The sequence below is a fragment of the Phocoena phocoena genome, chromosome 18 (genome assembly GCF_963924675.1).
Source record: "Phocoena phocoena chromosome 18, mPhoPho1.1, whole genome shotgun sequence".
In the NCBI taxonomy this organism is placed as follows: Eukaryota; Metazoa; Chordata; class Mammalia; order Artiodactyla; family Phocoenidae; genus Phocoena; species Phocoena phocoena.
The window spans coordinates 17,717,892-17,736,867 of record NC_089236.1 but is presented as its reverse complement, the minus strand read 5'-3'; the positions used below and the strand labels follow the sequence as shown (position 1 = coordinate 17,736,867).

The window sequence follows — 18,976 nt, the reverse complement described above, 5'->3', positions numbered from 1 at the left end:
GTTTCTCCTGTTATTAACATCTTACATTATTATGGTTCATCTGCTATAATTAATAAACATATTGATACATTATTATTAACTAAAGTCCATGGTTTATTCAGATTTCCTTAGTTTTTACCTAATGTCCTTTTTCTGTTCCTGGTTCGCACATTACATTGACTTGTCGTGTTCCCTTAGGCTCCCCGGGATGTGACAGTGTCTCTGACTTTCCTTGTTTTTGATGACCTAGACAGTTTGGAGTACTGCTCAAGTATTTTGTAGGACGCCCCCCTACTGGAATTTGTCTGATGATTTTCCTCAAGATTAGACTGAGGTTATAGGTAATTTTCCTAAGAGAAATTAGATACCTAGAAATTAAAAACACATCTAGACTTCATCAAACTGTTGCCATGGACATAACTCATGTACCATTTTTAGTATTGTACCTATTCTGTATGATTAGAGGTAGCAAACATAGTCTTGAGAAAAGAATATGATGATTAAAAAATAAGTTTGGCTTTTAAAAAATAAATAGGAGGTAGATAACATTATAAAGAGAGCAAACAGTAGTCATATTAATTCTCTTTCCAAAATAAGCATATTTTTATGAATTAAAACTACTAGGCCAGAAAGTCAGATAAAAATGCATAAACAATATAAAGTTAGTTCAATTCTATATATCTACAGAGGTAAATTTGGGATTTATGTAAGTAGATGTTACTCAGGTATACCTATGTTTTCAAAACATTGTCACGTTTGTGTCTATCAAATGGAACAATAAATAAATATTGTGCAGGATTCTTTTGTCTATGGGGCAAAAATAAGTCTTAAATCCTTAGAAAATTTAGAGTAGGCAATCATTCTCAAAGAATTCTCTCCTGAGCAGTGGTTTCTCAATCTTTCGCATGGATCAGAATCACCTGAAGGGCTTGTTCAAACACAGATTCCTGGGTGCTATCCCCAGCAGTTTCTGATTCAGTGGGTCGGGGGTGGGGCCTGAGTGTCCATTTCTAACAAGTTCTCAAGTGAGGCCGAGGCTGACGGTCTGAAGCCCACACTATGAAAACCACTGAGCAGAGTCAACAAAGAAGCTACGTTCATTAATTGCCTACGATGACAAAGGTGTTTTACGTATGTAATATTATTTAACTAGTTACAGAATCTCATCAAGGGTATGATTATCCCTTTTATAAATGGGGAACCTGAGCTCAGAAAGACTGAGGAACTTGCCTGAAGAGATAATGGGATCAGGTGGCAAAACTACAATTCAGATCTCCTTCAATTCTAAAGCCGTTTTTCTAGCAAAACTACAATTCAGATCTCCTTCAATTCTAAAGCCCTGTTTTTCTAGTACAACATACTGCTCCGCATTGGTAAAGGAGTGAAACGCATGCATCCTTTGCATGCCCATCTGGAAAGGAGACTGTACCAGATATAGAAAGTGATTTGTTCAGCTTAGTAGGGTGTTATCTAAAGGTCAGGGATTCTTCCTGAAAACTAGGCAATGGCTCAGGGTCGTGGAGAGAATTCACTTATCTCCAAACTTCTGAAATAATCAAGGGTGAAGTGAATTACTGTATAATTAACAAAACAGGAAGAACATGTATTTAATATACTACTGAATAGTCCTTAATTACTAATATTTTATTATTCCTTATGGAAAAATGCACATTTAAATAAAAGTCCTTAAAAGAATAATCTCATTTCCACTTAAGTTGAAAGCATGATACTACTCTGCTGTGTACGCTACATCACCAATCAACCAATACTTACTCAGGTTTTGAAGTAACACAGCATGATGGTCTTCAACAAAATACTCTGACAGCTACTACAACACTTATCTCCTTTCACAAAGAAAATCAAAAGTAATGACATACAAACAAAATAAGCAATTTAAATTTTAAGAAAAGTGGTACATTTTATAGTAAATAAATCGCCAAAAATGAAGTTGCCAATAACATAAACTTGTCACTTTGTTATACTCTATATAAAAAAGACACTGAGACACAAAATTATTGGACTGCAGACTTAAAATAGTTAATGAGGTCTACACTTCAGAATGACAAATACCTCCACCCAACTCTGTATCTCTATCAAAACAAATATTTTATGTTAAGATTCCCTTTTAAATATCTATATACGTATTTCCATTTAATACTGTTAATCAAACCCACAGTCACATTTATTTAAATAAGAATTAAATAAACTGCCCCAAATGTTGATTTCATTATCACAAAACCTAAGTATTTTAAATCACAACTTCAGGATGGTATATTGTACACGTTGGTTCCTTAGACAACATTAATGAGCATATTTTTAAGGATATATTGTCATCTGTAGGTCAGGTAAAGCTTTATTAAATGGTAAACACTTTTAACAGTGCAGAAATACAAGTTTCAAAAACAAATACATTCAGAAGATCTGCTGTTCAAATAATATCTTTTCAAAACCAGGTGGAGGAGTATGATAAAATTCACTGAACTGGCAATCCAAAATTGCACTGTCATCAACTAGAGATAGAAAAAAAAGAAAATAAATTAGAAGCAAACACCTTAATTTGAATGAATACATAAATTATAAACTGTTTTCATAATGCCATAATATTAATAGGCAGGAAGAATAAACGCATCTGCTATCCAGGTTACAAAACATGATCCTATTGGGTAAAAACCACAATGAAGAATAAAATCTATCAAGAACACTGAAAGGAAATACATCAAAATATTACTAATAATTATTTCTAGATGATGTAAATATCGGTAATTTGAGTTTTTCCTTACTTACCTACCCGTATCTTCTCAATTTTACACATTAAGATAAATTACTTCTTAAAAAATATTTTATTAAAAAAATTATAGATTCACAAAGAGTAGCAAAAATAATACAGAAAGTCCTGTGTACCCTTCACTCAGCTTCCCCTAGTGGTAACATCTTACACACCTACAGTACAATATCCAAACCAGAAAACTAACACTGATACTAACACTGTTCATTAGACTACAGGCCTTATTTAGCTTCTACATATCTTTACCAGCGTTTACTCAAGAGAAATGAATGCATATATCCACATAAAGCCTTGTGCATGAATGTTCACAGCACCTGTATTTGTAATGGCCAAAAACTGGAAACAGCTAAATATCCATTAACAGGTGAAGGGAAAACACAACTGTGATATATCCACACAATGAACAATACTACTTGGTAATAAAAATCAATGAATTGTTGATACATGCTACAACATGGATAAATCTTAAAATAATTATGCTAAGTAAAAGAAGCCAGACAAAAAAAGAATACAAATTGTATGATTCTATTTATATAATACTCTAAAAATGCAAGATAATCTGTTGTGACAGAAAGCAGATAGTGGCTGCATGGGGTGGGTGGGGAGAGGTGAGTAGAAAGCATTAAAAGGGGGCAGGAGGAAACTTAGGGGTGATGAATATGTTCATTATCTTGACTATAGTGATGATATGGGTGTTCACTTTATAGCTACTTGTTAAACTGCACATATATGTTTAATACACATTAGTATTTTATACTTAATAATAAATGCAGAAAAAAGTTAAGTACTGGATTTGACATTCATGAAGTCACTAGTGATTTTAACAAGGGTGGCTTCAGTGAAGTGGTGGTAAAGGCACCCACACCGGTTGAAGAACAGGTGAACGATACAGTATAAACAGTGACGGAAGCTATTCTATAAGAAATGCAGCCATATAGAGAAGGGTAAACAGAGGACTGGTGAGGGTACGAGTTTAAGGGAGGGTATTTTGGAATGAGAATGATTCAGAATGTTCAACAGACATTGAAGAGAGAGGTTGATGACATGAGACAGAGACGAAATAATGACAGTAAAGTCCCAGAGTCGGGGAGTTTGAAATCTAGACCAGAGACTGAGTTTTCTGAACATGAAGGGCACCACTTCCTCTAAGATGGGATGGGAAGAAGGCAAGACTGGAGTAGATCCAGAAAAGCTTCAGGAGGATGGAGAGGAAAGCTGGAGTTTACCACTGATGGTCTGTTTCTCTATAAACTGGAAGGGAAGGTCAATCTATGGAGAATGAATAGGGAATTCAAGAACTACAATGAAAGTCTGGAATGTGCAGAGATGTAACAACACTTTTCTTTAGTGTTATGCAGTGTTGTCTCTCCATAGGTTGAATGCAAGAACTGACAAAATGAATGACTGGATGGATCTAGGATTAGGGATGGGATAGAAGACAAAGGGTAAGGGAATTTGAATTTTAGTTTTATCTTTGATAGTATCTGGCTAAAATATTTGATTTAATTGGACTGATTTATCAATTTCAATTTATAAAATACATTACTATATATAATTTATTACCTTTAACTTTATTACATTAAAAATAATGCCAAATCAAAGAAACAGTTTAGAATAAAAATCTCATTTGCTATATTCATTTATAACTCAGTCATTCTACTGATATTTATTTCATTTCTCAGACTAAACTATTTTGAATATTAAGCTACATTCCCATGTATTTAAGTAAATACATTTCTTTTAGGCTTACCCAATATTGCAAATACACTAACCTATATCAAGCTTAAAAATACACCTTTACAGGCAAAGACATGCAAAGATATAGAAGGCAAAAATCACTGAAAAGTAATAATTTAGGAAAAAAGAAGATAAATGAAAACCTTAAAATAAAGCATAAACTATGACTGTTATTATCAAATTATTAAATATTTTTGTTACTGTATATTTTTCTGCCATTCCTAACAAACACTGCTACTTTTCCAGTAAGTTACTACAAAAAAGTTAACAATTAGTTTTTATTATGGCTCAAATCCTTAGATTAATTGATTAAAGTAATTAAATGAGAAAATGTTTTTAGAGCAACTAAAACCACAGGCAGAAAAATCATATACCTGTTGATTTAAAGTTGATAACATAAAAAATGAACAATAGAGTGATAAAGGCACAGTGCTTATGTATATTTTTTATAAAGAGAGACACCTTATTTTTTAGAGATACAAATAAAATAGTTAAGAATAAAATGGTATAATGTCTGGCATTTGCCTCAAAATACTGCAAGGAGGGGGAGATGAAGAACAGGAGGACTGCAGGGAGGGGATGAAACGTGACTGGCTACTAGTTGATAATTGTTTGAAGTTGAGTGATGGGTACATGAAAGTTCATTATTCTATTCTCTTCTATACATGTTTGAAATTTTCTGTAATAAAATTAAAGTAACTAACTGGTACAGAGTCATCTCTAAGTAACCCAATTCTTGGAGGGATACACTTGTACAGAAACTATAGTACTTACACATACATGGCTATCAAAAGCAAAACAATCAATATGAAACCATTCTAAGTCAATATTTCTCTCAGAAGAGTTTTAACATTTAGGTAATTTTATAAAGGTAACCAATGCTCAATCTACATGAAATTCCCATCCCTATTTCCCAAATATTCTTTACAATTACATTTCCTGGCCATCTAACCCTCTCTAACAAATGGCAGAAATATCTTTTTGTAAATTCCATAAAGCTTTTTGGAACTTTCTAGAATATAAGACTATATGATATAAAAGGGAATATGGTTATTGCATATTTAAGTATAATCATTGTATTTAGCAAGTTTACTTTTTAAATATATGGGGAATAAAAACTTTCCTTCGTCCTGTCAAGTGGGATTGTGATAACCTACTGAGTACACTACAGAGGTCCTTATTAACTTGTCCAGCCTTCCGAATGACAGTTATAAAGTTAATGAAAATGCTAAGCAAAAGTTAACATATATCTAATAATGTTTAGCAATATTTTAGCTTACCATAAACAACTGGATACACTGTCCCTCGTATACCTGATGCTGGACAATGCATGTTTTTTCCATTCAAATATACATTTAATTCTACATGGTCATATGTAATACCCTAGGAAGCAAAGTAAATATTAAAAAGGGTAAAAATATACATGTTCCATAAAAACCTGAACAGCCAGAAAGCACTGATTGGGGAGCATGGAAACACAAAAAACTAAGCAAAAGGTCACAACAGCTTGTATTAAGGTTTACAATTAGGTAGAATTCACTTGAACTGAGCTAAAAAAAATTAGTGGTGATTATGTGGGGGGAAAAAGGTAAAATCCCAAGAGTCCACATTAAAGGTAAAACTAAATCTTAGTATTATATTCAGATAATCTGGATTTTATATTTTGAATATTAAGATGATATAAGTACTATATACTGTAAACGAAGAGACCTTTTAAACTCATATAGAAAACACTGCTCTTTATATACAGAATTTGATCTCAAGGGGGGAAAACAGTGAAGTTTTCACCATTAGGGATTATTATCTGTCACTGCTTTCAATTGTGATGAATTGTCTTTATACAACTTATTTCCAAAAAGAAATAATATATTTCTGTATCTCTTTACCTTGGCTTCAAATATGTCAAGTGTATTACCAAGGTAAAGTGGGTATTTACAACTGCATATAATTGGTAATTAGTATCAAGTTGAAAAATAGAAAAACAACAGCTCAAAAGACTTTAAAAAGACAATAGAATAAAAATATATTACTTTGTACCTTATTAATGGTACACAAATCACAATTAATAACAATTATTATTATTAAAATGCTGGAAAACAAATAATCTGTATTATGTACCAAACACTATTCTAGGCACTTCATATTTACTCATTTAATCCTCGTAAGATAGGTATTTTTATTATCCCCATTTTACAGATGAGGTAGCTAAAGCACAGAGAGGTCAAATTTACCTGAGTTTGCACAGTTAGGAAGTGGCAGAGCTGGGATTTAACCTCATGCAGTATGGCTTCGGAAAACTTATTCTTAATTGTCACGCAATTCAAAACTTCAAAACTTTTAAGAACTTTTATACTTTTAAAACTCTCTTTAAGACTTTGTACAATATTTACTAATTGATGACAAAAAGAGAGCTTTACTTTGAAGAATTAAGAATAGACAGTGGAGACCTTTCAATAGAAACCATCACAGACCAAGAAGCAACCACTTCAAGGATTTCTGACTGTGGATAAATTATATGAACCTACAAGCTTTTAAAGGTAGAAAAACATCTTACAGATGATCTAGTCTTAACTCCCTCACTTTCCAGTTAAGATAGCAAAGGCCCAGATGAGTCAATGTGTTAAGTGCTGTAAAAGATTCTCAAATCTTAGCAAGGCCAGGGTTAGACTAAACACAGAAAGATAAATGCTGCTTTTGTTTCACTTCAGTTTACATACTTAAATAATAAAGCTAAGTGATGGCTAGGATTAGCTTTTTTAATGAAGTCGTCTGTTTTCATTTAGAAAACATGATTACAAAAATAAATAAATAACATGATTCCATAAAAAGCAGTGTGTTACTCCCTTTACAGGATTACTGGGAATCTAGCAGTTCAGATCAGCAGGCTGTAGTCTGGGCACCCTTCCCCACCTGCTGGCAGCATCACCTACTGCAAGCAAGCAAATTTTCAACCCCGCCCTCCAGCACCAATACCCAGCACCCGAGAGAGAAGCAAGGAAGGAGGTGAGAACCCCTGCCCTCCAGCAGCAGAGTTTAAGTTCAAGTATTTTCTAACTTAATCTGTCCTTTTTTTTTTTTTTTTTTTTGGCTGTGCCACGTGCATGAGGGATTTTAGTTCCCCGACCAGGGATCGAACCCATGGCCCCTGCAGTGGAAGTGCTGAGTCCTAACCACTGGACCGCCAGGGAATTCCCTTAATCTGTCCTTTTATATGCTCTAGAAACTAGGTTTGATTCTCTCATAATGATACCGAGAAATGTGATGTGTTCTAAGGATTTATCAATAATTATTTGCAGGTTGGGTGAAGCGACTCTGAAATTAGACTGCCTGAGATCACTCCAAATAAGAAGTTATTACTTAACTTCTAATCTGTAAAATGGTAATAATAGTACCACCTATTTCACAGGGTCATTAAGAGGATTAAACAATTTAATCCCTGCCAGGCACTTAAAGCCATTCTGGCCCATAACAGATGCTAGAGAAGTGTTTGCTATTATTATTATTGTTACACAGAATGTTTATGAAACTTCTCTGAAATTAAACTGAAAACAGCAATTTTAAAATGTAATCTGCACTTTTTTAAACTATATATAAAAGGAAAAAATAAGCATAAGCTGTTTCAGGAATGCCTCCCTGGTGCTGTAGTAGGCCCTGTTGGTACTATATGATTACTGTATAAATACAATCATTTGGTTAGATGTTGAAAGCTTGTTTTTCTTGATTCTCCTGAGAGAATGGTATATGACTGAAATTCTACACATTAGAATGTTTTTCCTGTCTTATAATTCATTCCTCTTTTCCTATGCTATTGTCAGTAATTTAGTGAAATTTGTTCTCAAATGTTTAAACTAGGAAGATAAAGTTAATAGAGTAGGATAATGTTTTACTTTTCAGGATTCTGCTTATATTTCATCTTTTTGAGTCCTCCTTTTATCAGAATGGGCATAAAAACTCAAACTCTAATTTATTTATTTATTTTAATTTTTGGCTGCATTGGGTCTTCATTGTTCTGTGTGGGCTTTCTCTAGTTGTGGCGAGCGGGGGCTACTCTTCGTTGCAGTGTGTGGGCTTCTCACTGCAGTGGCTTCTCTTGTTGTGGAGCACGGGCTCTAGGCGCACAGGCTTCAGTAGCTGCAGCACGTGAGCTCAGCAGTTGTGGCTCGCGGGCTCTGGAGAGCAGGCTCAGTAGTTGTGGTGCACGGGCTCAGTTGCTCTGCAGCATGCCGGATCTTCCTGGACCAGGGATCGAACCCGTGTCCCCTGCATTGCCAGGCAGATTCTCAACCACTGCGCCATCACGGAAGTCCCTCAAAGTCTAATTTAATAATGCTGACAGACTAAAAATGACATTCTTAAATCTGTCAATTTGAGGTATCAGTCACCTCAGGGAATGAGACAGGAAGGCAAGAATAACATACAGTAGAAGTTCAGTACATCAACAAAGAAAAACATTTGTTACTGATTAACCTATCTTATGTTTGAATTTCATTTTTTAGTATAAACAGGTTGATGGCACCAACCTGACTTCAAGATTCTCTTCCACGAAATAACCATTTGAATAAGGGTGTTCTACATTATGGGTAACTGGCAATGACCTACAAACACAGAACCAACTATTCGAAAGGAAAAGCAGATTTTAAAAATGGTTTATGCCTTTAGTTTCCTTTAGTTAATTTAGGAAAAACATACTTTCAATAATTTACCTATTTGAAGACTCTTCTTCACTATTTTTTTTTTTTTTTTTTTCAGTACACGGGCCTCTCACTGTTGTGGCCTCTCCCGATGCGGAGCACAGGCTCCAGACACGCAGGCTCAGCAGCCATGGCTCACGGGCCCAGCCGCTCTGTGGCATGTGGGAACTTCCCTGACCGGGGTACGAACCCGTGTCCCCTGCATCGGCAGGCGGACTCTCAACCACTGCGCCACCAGGGAAGCCCCACATTTTTTAAATTGCATAAAAGATCAGACCATAATTAAAAATCATTTCCACATCTTCCTTCACTCTCTTCAAAATATTGTATACTTCTTTAATTCAATAACCTGGATTTACCTTGTCTGTTTTATCTTATTATTAGAAACTCTCTCTAATTATTTACAGATTCTTTTCAACTTGGTATGAGAGCCAGGAACCGAAGGCTCTGCGTAAGGAGACCCAAGAACTCTGTTCTCAGTCAATAGCTAATGGCCTGAACTCAGTGTATAAGGTTCTTGGACAACACTGTTTGAGAGGAAGTATGTGGAAAAAGGCAGAAAGGGATCTCTGGATTACATTTTCAATAGGGTGGCTTTGGTACAGACTTAAATATATCTAGTTGGGAATAAAAACAGAGAAGTCAATAATATGTAACTCCTTCTATTCCCTGCTTTCCAAAAAAAGTTTTCTACAATCAAGCCTTAGAATATTGAGTCAGTTTTTTGAAGAGTTCTGAAAGTGAAGGAAGTTTAGTAAGGTTATGTTTAACGAGGACCAATGCTCCTGATAAAATGCTGTACTTCTTTAACAAAAGTTCATAACAAATTAAGCAATAAATGTCAAATTTTTCTCTAAGAGATCTCCAGCTGCAAAAATACCTAATATTTTCCAATATAAGGGTTAGCAAACTTTTAAAATTGTGGGCCAAGATTTCTTTTATGTGAGAGAAGCAGGAAATGATCAGCAGCCAACCTGTCATCAACTCTCCCTTAAATGGAAATAAGGGTTCATGCGTATTTTCCTGGCCAGTGGCAGCTCTAGAAAGGAGAAGGCAGTTAGGTAAGGCAGCAGCATCTACATCAAGTGCTCTCTTTGGAAAATGTACTACCTCATTAGATCCAATTCTGGTGCTTTGGAATTCAAACCACAAACTCAGAGGCAAAAGTAGAAATACTAAAAGCAGTTCAAGTTTAATAATTTACGGTGGAAAACAACTCCACAAGAAAACTCACCACCACGTCTCCCTCCTGTGGAAGGCTGTTTGCTGGCAGCCTATTTTTCTCTTCGTTGTTGTGATATAGGGCTCCATCATTTCTCATCACCAGACTATGCACATCTCGGCCAAGAGGGATCTGATTCAAGTTAACTTTCTGAGTTGCAACACCAATACCCCAGATTCCTAAAAATATAATAATTTAAATGCTCCCCAAATCTGCAGTATACAAATATGAAAGGAGTTGTTTTTAAAGAAAGTGGCGTATTATCACTAAACTATTTTTTTGTTAATCTTTAAAAAAATTCTTTTAAAAGTAGTTTGCAAACTACACCATGTTCTCTTGCAGATGCAGTACAGCCTGGGAGATAAGCGAGTGGGCCCTGGAGTTGTACTACCTAGGTTTAAATTCTGACTTTGCTATGTCATCTTGGGCAAGTTACTTAACCTCCCCCTGCTTCCTCACCTGTGAACTATGGATTCTAACAGTACTATCCTCTTAAAGTTATCAGAAGATACAGCAAGATCATCCAAGTGAAGCACTTGCAACAGTGTAAGTATTAAAAAAAATGGGTAAGTAAAGCACAGAGGAAGTATTTTTAAAAGATACTAGCTATTGTCATTATTATTATTATTATTCTCTAAAAATATTATTAAAAAGCTACACGATGAATTTAAATGGCGTGGGGTTCTATTTCAAGCACCACCTCCGAGAAGCAGGAATTTACTGTCTTTACTTTTTGCATCTATAATATGTGACAAATAATATATGACCTGGTAAGTATCATGGAGAGGAGAAAAATAATGATAAAGTGTAAAATCATTTTCTTATCCAATACCTTAAGTTCATGAGTTTAAAACCTTTTGGTCTAAATTGACTTTTAAAGCAAGTAGCTCTCTTCTTAATCTAACAGAATACCTACAACTCCCGGTTACATCTCAAAGGGTTTCCTTCTCAGTTTTTATCAAAATCAGTTAGGAGAAATTCTATAGATCAAAGAATGTTTGAAGACCATGTTGTCAATCAATCAGTTTTCCTGGATTGAGTGAGACCATCAGAAAGCTGCATGTCTGGACTTCACTGTCTTGGCCTCCTAAATAATTTGATTATATAATTTATCCTCCAAGGTGGGACAAGAGTGACAGCAGGTGATAATACTAATTTCATGGGACAACAGTTCTAGACAGGGTTACAGAGTCCCCTTACTCCTAAAGAACTGTGCACACTGTGATACACTTGGGCACAACTGCCTGAAGCTTTCATTGAGGGAACAATGCTACAAACTCCAATAATGCACTTATTCTAGAGATATTATTGAGGATAGCACCCTTTATAGAAAATCCACATAAAAATTTGTATTACATTTCAGGCTCAAGGAACTATCTGCTTCTCTTGAGAAAAGGTATGTTATACTTGAGAAGATTACAGTAACCAGAGACATTATGCAGCCAGTGAGTTAACTTACAAAAGAATGGAATGGAGGACAGATTCAAACTTATTTCACACTTAAGAAAAATCAGTATTTAAAATGAATTTAAAAAACAAGCCCCAGAGGAATATTTTATGTCATTCAAGTAAGAGTAAGAGCAGAATTAATTTACTCCACTCTAGATTTCCAATTCTGTACGTATATTACTCAGGCCATGTTTCACTAGACATTTCTTTATAATAAAGCCTTAAAAAAATTTCCCCATATTCAACACTGCCACAAGTTAACTGATTAATAACTATCATAATACTCATGTAGAATTGCTATACAACTCAAGAAACTTCAGAATTTAAAAAGAACTTTTTTTAATTTTTAATTGAAGTATAGTTGATTTACAATATTGTGTTAGTTTCAGGTGTACAGATTCATAAATTTTTAAAGAGACTTTAGACTACTATCAGAATTCTAAATCTGCCAATTGCTTCAGAAGACACTGAATCAGGGAATCTTAACAAGAGTTAAGAGAAAACCTCAGGATCATAAGTTTAACTTTATCCTAAGATAAAACAGCAAGAGTCTACACCTTATATGCTTGACCAAATGAAATGGTTCATCTAGCTGCCACTAATAATTAACCATATTAATAATAATGCTTGTGCCTTAAACTGAACCAGTATGTCGTGTCTTTTAAACACTTTCATATATATAGCTCATGTGAGGCAGGAAGGGCAGCTCCTGTAATCCATTTTATAGATGAGAAAACTGAACCTAATATAACGAAATTGACTAATTAAACCAGGATCACACAATAAGATGTGGAAGAAAATGGTCTTCTAAGTAAGCATTTGGTGTTTTTTTAATTACCTCATTAATCTTTTTCATATATTGAAAATTACTCCTCATATTTAGAATAATTAGGACTTTTAATAGTCAAGTACCATTATACCAACCTGTGGACTGGATTTTGAATTCAAAGTAGCTTTTGTTTTGATGTAAAGGTGCACTGGCTAAACAACCTCCTGTTCCACATATTCTTCTTCCATTTTTTACAATGACAACATCCGTTCCTAAACAAAAGAATATAGACACTGTGTAAAGTTTTATATTCTCTTAACCAACAATCAAGGTTAATTTGTTTCACTTTTAACTCTTGGTCTCCAAAAAACAGGGAGACTATATATACTTTGAAATATAAAAATACTGATAAATTATTTAAAATATTTAATTTACTTTTTTCCTGGGAGAACATTAATATTAATTTGTGGCTAGAAATCTTGTTTAATTAGGCAGTTTCAAATAAATAGTAATTCTGAATTATACTGAATATTTGAAACACTTTTAAGGTAGAAGTAGACTTTTTTTTTTTTGGCTGCGCCACGTGGCTTGCGGGATCTCAGTTCCCCAAATCCCGGACCACGGCAGTGAAAGCCCAGAATCCTAACCACTAGGCCACCAGGGAACTCCCAGAAGCAGACTTTCTTAAATTTTAGCCAATGAATCAATTTGATGATTTCATAAATATCTTGATTTAAATAAAAACATAAACACTTAAAAGAAACTGGCAAATTAGTACCATTTTCAGTTCAATCTAAACAAATCAATCTGCTAAAAACTGACTGAATGTCTACTAGGTACAAGGTCCTATGCTAGTGCTTTGGTCAAGTAAGAATTGAAGATGAATGGAACACGGAAAGGAACATACATCTATGTTCTTGAAATAGCTGACACGGGGCTTCCCTGGTGGCGCAGTGGTTGAGAATCTGCCTGGCAATGCAGGGGACACGGGTTCGATCCCTGGTCCGGGAAGATCCCACATGCCACGGAGCAACTAAGCCTGTGCACCACAACTACAGAGCGTGCACTCTAGAGCCCAAAAGCCACAACTACTGAAGCCCACGTGCCACAACTACTGAAGCCCACGCACCAAGAGTCCGTGCTCCGCAACAAGAGAAGCCACCACAATGAGAAACCCGCACACCACAACGAAGAGCAGCCCCCGCTCACTGCAACTAGAGAAAGCCCACACGCAACAACGACGTCCCAACTGAGCCAAAAGAGAAAAAAAAATGGGGCTTCTCTGGTGGCGCAGTGGTTAAGAACCCGCCTGCCAATACATAGGACACGGGTTCGAGCCCTGGTCCGGGAAGATCCCACATGCTGAGGAGCGGCTAAGCCCATGAGCCACAACTACTGAGCCTGCGCTCTAGAATCCGCGAGCCACAGCTACTGAGTCTGCGTGCCTAGAGCCCGTGCTCCACAACAAGAGAAGCCACTGCAATGAGAAGCCCGCGCACCACAACGAAGAGTAGCCCCCGTTCGCCACAACTAAAGAAAGCCCGGGCCCAGCAATGAAGACCCAACGCAGCCAAAAATAAATTTAAAAAAAAAAAAAAGAAATTGCTGTCATGGAAAAATGCTAATTTTAGGATTTTAAAAATGTTTGTAAGATAGCTGTTGTCAATCATATTGCAAATATGTAAACAAGATTTTAACATCATTAAATGCATTGTATTTTCATGGAAAATTTTAGTTCAAGTAACATTTGATAGATGAGAGTGAGAAAAATCTCTTGATAATGTGACTCCAATACCAATTCTTTTCCAAATATTGATTTAGGAAAGCTTATCAGAGAACATGAAGAAAGTTAACAAAATTCTAATACGTAAGAAATATCCCGTAACATCGAGGCATGTGATTCCCAAGATCCGTAACCAGTATGATTTTTCTGGTAGTAAGTGTACAAGCCAAGCAGATCTGGCTGTGAGAACTGTAGGGAACTCCTCCAGAGGGGGTTAAATAAAACTAGAACATAGTAACAAAAGGTATTAACAGAGAGGCAGGTCTCTCATTAACTCACTGTTGAATTCATACTTAAAAAATTATTTGGGACAAATACATAAGAGAAATACCAAATTTTCAGATTTTATCACAATTCTAAACTGGTTGATTTAAGAAAGACACTCTTATTTAAGGTAAAACTAAGATCCTATTATATGATTATTAAAAACTTATTAGCATCCTTTTTTTTTTTCTAATTACAAATGTTAAACCGCAAATTCTGGGAAAGTGTCTTTATACATAATTTACATCTGGCTGCCCCATATACCTCAGCAGTTTCAACTGGAGAACATCCAGGGCCCAGCTCCTCCTTGATGGCAAAGATCATGGAGTGCTTGGCATCCAGCAGACGCTCGACAAATAACTGATACAGAATTGAATGAATATGCTCTAAGTACTGTGAAGTGGACATGTAGTATCTGTTTTCCCTTTCCCAACAGACTTTGCTCTGGAGATCAAAACAGTTCCAAGGAAGCTGACTCAATCTCTGGTTTCAGGGGTACAGCTTTGACCTAGGTTAAGTTAATCAGTGCATTCCACATTTCCTGGCCACACTGACTGAGTGAAAAACGGTTATATGACCTAAGCCACTACCATCAGAGATAGTCTCAGGACTTTTGCAGAGAGAATGAAGGGATAAAGATTCTCTCATTCTTGCTGGATCTGAATGAGGAAGCCTACAGCCCAGGGAGAGGCTGCAAGTTATCATGGATGCCAGCCTTCAGGAATAAGCAGCAGAAGACAGAGGAAAGAGATGAAAAGAAGCTCAGTCCTTAGCAGCACTGAGTCTTCCTGAAGATAGTGCTGCTTTTGTACTTTTTCAATTTACATGAACCAATAAATTTCCTTCATTGTTTCAACTGTTTTGAGTTGCAGGTTTTACAGCTTGTAACTGAAAGCATCCTAAGTGAAAAACATTTCAAAGAACTATGCAAATAAATGTTTTTTTTTTTCATACCCAGCAATACTTTTTGGTTCTCATACATATCTCTGAGTTGGAACCACAGAACCAACTCTGAATATGCTATTATTCTCTTACTTCAATCTCATTTCTTATCTCCAAGGTATTCTGCTAGGTACTGAGATGTTTTATACAGAAAGATGGATATATTCACAGAATGTTTTAGAGTGTTTGTGAATCACTGGGGAATTATCTTAAGCTTATTCCATTTCTCTTTTTTAAGTACAAAGATATCCTACATTTGGATCTATGTGATTTGTACAGTTTCATTAATTATCAAGATTGCTTAGAAAGCCAAGGCAAATTTGAGTTTAGCCAGAACACATATAAACATAGCCAAAGTGTATTTTTTAAAAAACATTAGACATTTCCAAATGAATGGCATCCCTTTCAAAGTAGCTACCTTGGAAGACATTCATTTCTAAAAAGTCAATTCACAATTAAATATGGAGGTTGTGGCAAAAATGAAGATATTTATAAAAACTACTCCACAGAAAATCCCAAGAGGAATTCCAAATCGTTTTTAAGTGATGCAGCATCACCAAAATAAGTGACAACTTTGAAAGAGACAACATTCATTTGCATATGACATGTACAGACTATTTTCTTAACAAAAAAACGGCAATCACATTCTTTAGGTGACCTAATACAGCCTTTCACATACCCAAATACATGCATACTCACTCAGTGTGCTTCTCATATTTCAACTTAAGATCAACTGATGCTTGAAACCTGTTCCTAACTTGATGAGCCTCTCCTCTTATATTATTTGCTTTCTAAAATCATGCTTCTTCTGTGATTGAAGAATTTGAATTTACTGGAAGACAGGTTAAGAAAAGTTTCCACGCAGATGGTAATGGGGGATGACATTACTCTACTGAAAGATGCTGGGCAGCTCTGGAAAAAGGAGAACATAGTGGAATGAGTACAAGTGACCGGTTCTTCGTGGAAGAAGAGACTAGAGAAAAGGAATACTTTAAAGAGCAGATTGTAGTAATTCAGGAGTTTGGCAGTAGAGATAGAAAGAGCTAAAGCTGACCATCTGCTCCAGGATCTACGCGTGGTTTTCCTTTACTGTGTTCCTAGCATCTAAAACAATGCCTACCGTATAACGTCAGCCAATAAATATCAGTTGGGTGAACGAATAAATGAAATGGAAACATTTTCTGAGGGAAATTATAGAATTTGAACATCTGTCTATAAATGATGATGAATAAGAAATAGATATACATACATATATATTTATGTATCAGGGGTCTATATTATACTTGGGATATCTAAGAATTAAAATACCCACATACAAAGTGGTAAACAATGATCACATCTGTGATTTAGTACATGCTACAGACATAAAATGAGCAGAGTATTTCCAGAGTTATAAAGAATCTGGGCGGGAGAGGGTTTTGCTATAAATATTAAGAATTCCCTTTGTTATTTCAATGCACTGTCCTTTAGCCAAAGAGAGATGTGGGGAAAACTGAAAGTGCAGATGTATACTTTGAAGAGAATAATCCGCAAAAAAACCAGTACTCTGAAGTAATTATAGTGGGAAATCTCTCCTTCTAGAACCATATTCCAGAAGCATGGAACTACATGGGACAAGTCTAAGAACAGAAATAATAAGGTGGTAAAAGAGGCTACAGAGGGGAGGAGAAGAACATTAGGAGAGGAGCTGTAAGCTCATTTGATAGTGGAAGGAAAAAACATAGATGCAAAGAAGCAAAGCGCTGTTTTATTTCTGCAATAGCCTGACCTGCTGGGAAGAGGCCGGTCAGAAGAAATTACACCTCTAAGCGTGACTAACGGGGGTCGGACAGTGGGAGGTTTTCGTTGAAATGACAGGCTCTGACCTGAGCGGTGGCTTCAGGCTTCTGCAACTTGCCTTGTTTTGACTTTAGGAGATGAGAGGAAAATCATTTCCAATAAAACAACCGATAAATGATGGGCTAAGAGAAAGCTGTCAGGGCAGAGGAAGGAGCCGAGGACAGCTGAAGCTTTCCGAAAATGTGTGGGACTGGACTGGAGCTAGGCAGTGGAGCACTGTAGGAGGAGAACAGAGTCCTCCCCACTCCCCTCGAAGGTGACGTCTTACACGAGTCCCAGGAGGCGGCAGCCGGGAGGACACTGCGGTGGAAACGGGTAGGTCCACACACCCATCTTCCCAAGACAGGAGCTCACAGGGCTGCGCAGCTCTGAACGCAGAGCCGGGCCGAGGTGGGGTCGGCCGGAGTCTGGAGGAGACCCGCGAGGCCAAACCGGGTCCAGGGCAGCGTCACAGGGTGAGGGACAGGGCGCGGAGCCCGGCGGGGCCCGGCAGCGTGCGGTCCTCGTAACTCCAGGCTGACCCCGACCAGCCGCGCCCGACTCGGGGTGGGCCGTTGGGTCTGGGGAAGGGAGAGCCCTTACCCATGTGCTGCGTGTCCAGCTGCACGGCCGGCATCTCCTTCAGAGGGATGTGGCCCGTCCCGCCATCTCTGCAGCACCGCAGACAGCAGAACACCGAGGCGGCCATAGCTCAGGGACCTCCGACGCCGCCGCCACCGCCTACCGCGCCTAGACCGCGGCGACACCCGCCCCCACCCCCCTGCTCCGCCTCCCGCCCCCTCCCGAGCGCCGGAGGGCGTCTGGGTGGAGCACGGAGGCCGGTACCGCGACGCCGCAGGCCGGGAGGGCGCAGCGCAGGCTGAGGCGAAGCCAGCTAGGGCGGAAGATACGGAGGACCGGCTGGAGGGGCGGGGCCGAGCCGGGGGGCGGGGCTAGTGGCGAGGCGAGGCGGAGCGGGTGCCGGACGGGCGGGGGACGGCGTGCGCCTGCGCGCGGGAGACTTTTCCTTTCGGGCCGCCCAGTCTGTGTGCTGATATTGACGGCCGCGCGAGCTTGTCTGGTCTCTACAGAAGCTCAGGGGTCTTCGGGTGCTGTATTCTTAAAACTGTGTCCCCCACTTCGACGTTATCTTTAGGGATGAGTTGACAGAGGCAAATCTGGCTGGGGGAGTGGGAGCTGATTTAGAAGAGCCCCACGGTTTCCCCCGCGCGCCCAGGAGTGAGAGAAAAATTTGCCTCCTGGGAGAGCCTCCGCCACACACCCCCATCACGCCCCCCGTACCGTGGCGGGTTTCTGAAGAGTTTTCTCGAGTCCTAAACAGACGCACAGGGCCCGGAAGTAATGGCTGTTAGTGACTGCACCGTGGATATGCACCCGGCGCTCTAAATTGTCGGTCCTGCTGCATTTTAGGTGCAGAGATGGGCGTTCCGTGACCTTTGGTGCCGCGCGGCCGCGGGAGCCCAGGAAGCCACCCCGGGAGGGGACCTCTGGGGCGGGGCGGGAGGGCGATTCTTGG

At 37.9% G+C, this 18,976-nt stretch overlaps 1 protein-coding gene across 2 annotated transcripts; it reads right to left on the bottom strand.

Moving 5' to 3' along the window:
• Positions 1-1,564: 1,564 nt before the first annotated feature.
• SPRYD7 (SPRY domain containing 7) lies at positions 1,565-18,358 on the bottom strand. 2 transcript variants are annotated; one of them, XM_065896135.1, is made up of 5 exons: positions 18,043-18,358; positions 12,788-12,904; positions 10,427-10,593; positions 5,782-5,884; positions 1,565-2,489 (listed from the first exon to the last, which is right to left on the bottom strand). In XM_065896135.1, exons 1-5 carry the CDS (start codon positions 18,146-18,148, stop codon positions 2,392-2,394), a joined length of 591 nt encoding a protein of 196 aa, XP_065752207.1. In that variant the 5' UTR covers positions 18,149-18,358; the 3' UTR covers positions 1,565-2,391. The 2 variants fall into 2 exon arrangements, with proteins under 2 accessions (XP_065752207.1, XP_065752208.1); XM_065896136.1 differs by lacking the exon at positions 12,788-12,904 and having other exon boundaries at positions 2,310-2,489; positions 18,043-18,148.
• Between the last annotated feature and the right edge of the window lie 618 nt (positions 18,359-18,976).

Coding starts and splice junctions, on each gene's coding strand:
- SPRYD7 (XM_065896135.1), bottom strand. CDS start 18,148: ATGGCCGCCTCGGTGTTCTGCTGTCTGCGGTGCTGCAGAGATGGCGGG. Junction 5,885..10,426: donor CACAGGAGGGAGACGTGGTG/GTGAGTTTTCTT, acceptor TTTGCTTCCTAG/GGTATTACATATGACCATGT. Junction 2,490..5,781: donor AGTGTATCCAGTTGTTTATG/GTAAGCTAAAAT, acceptor TTCTATCTCTAG/TTGATGACAGTGCAATTTTG.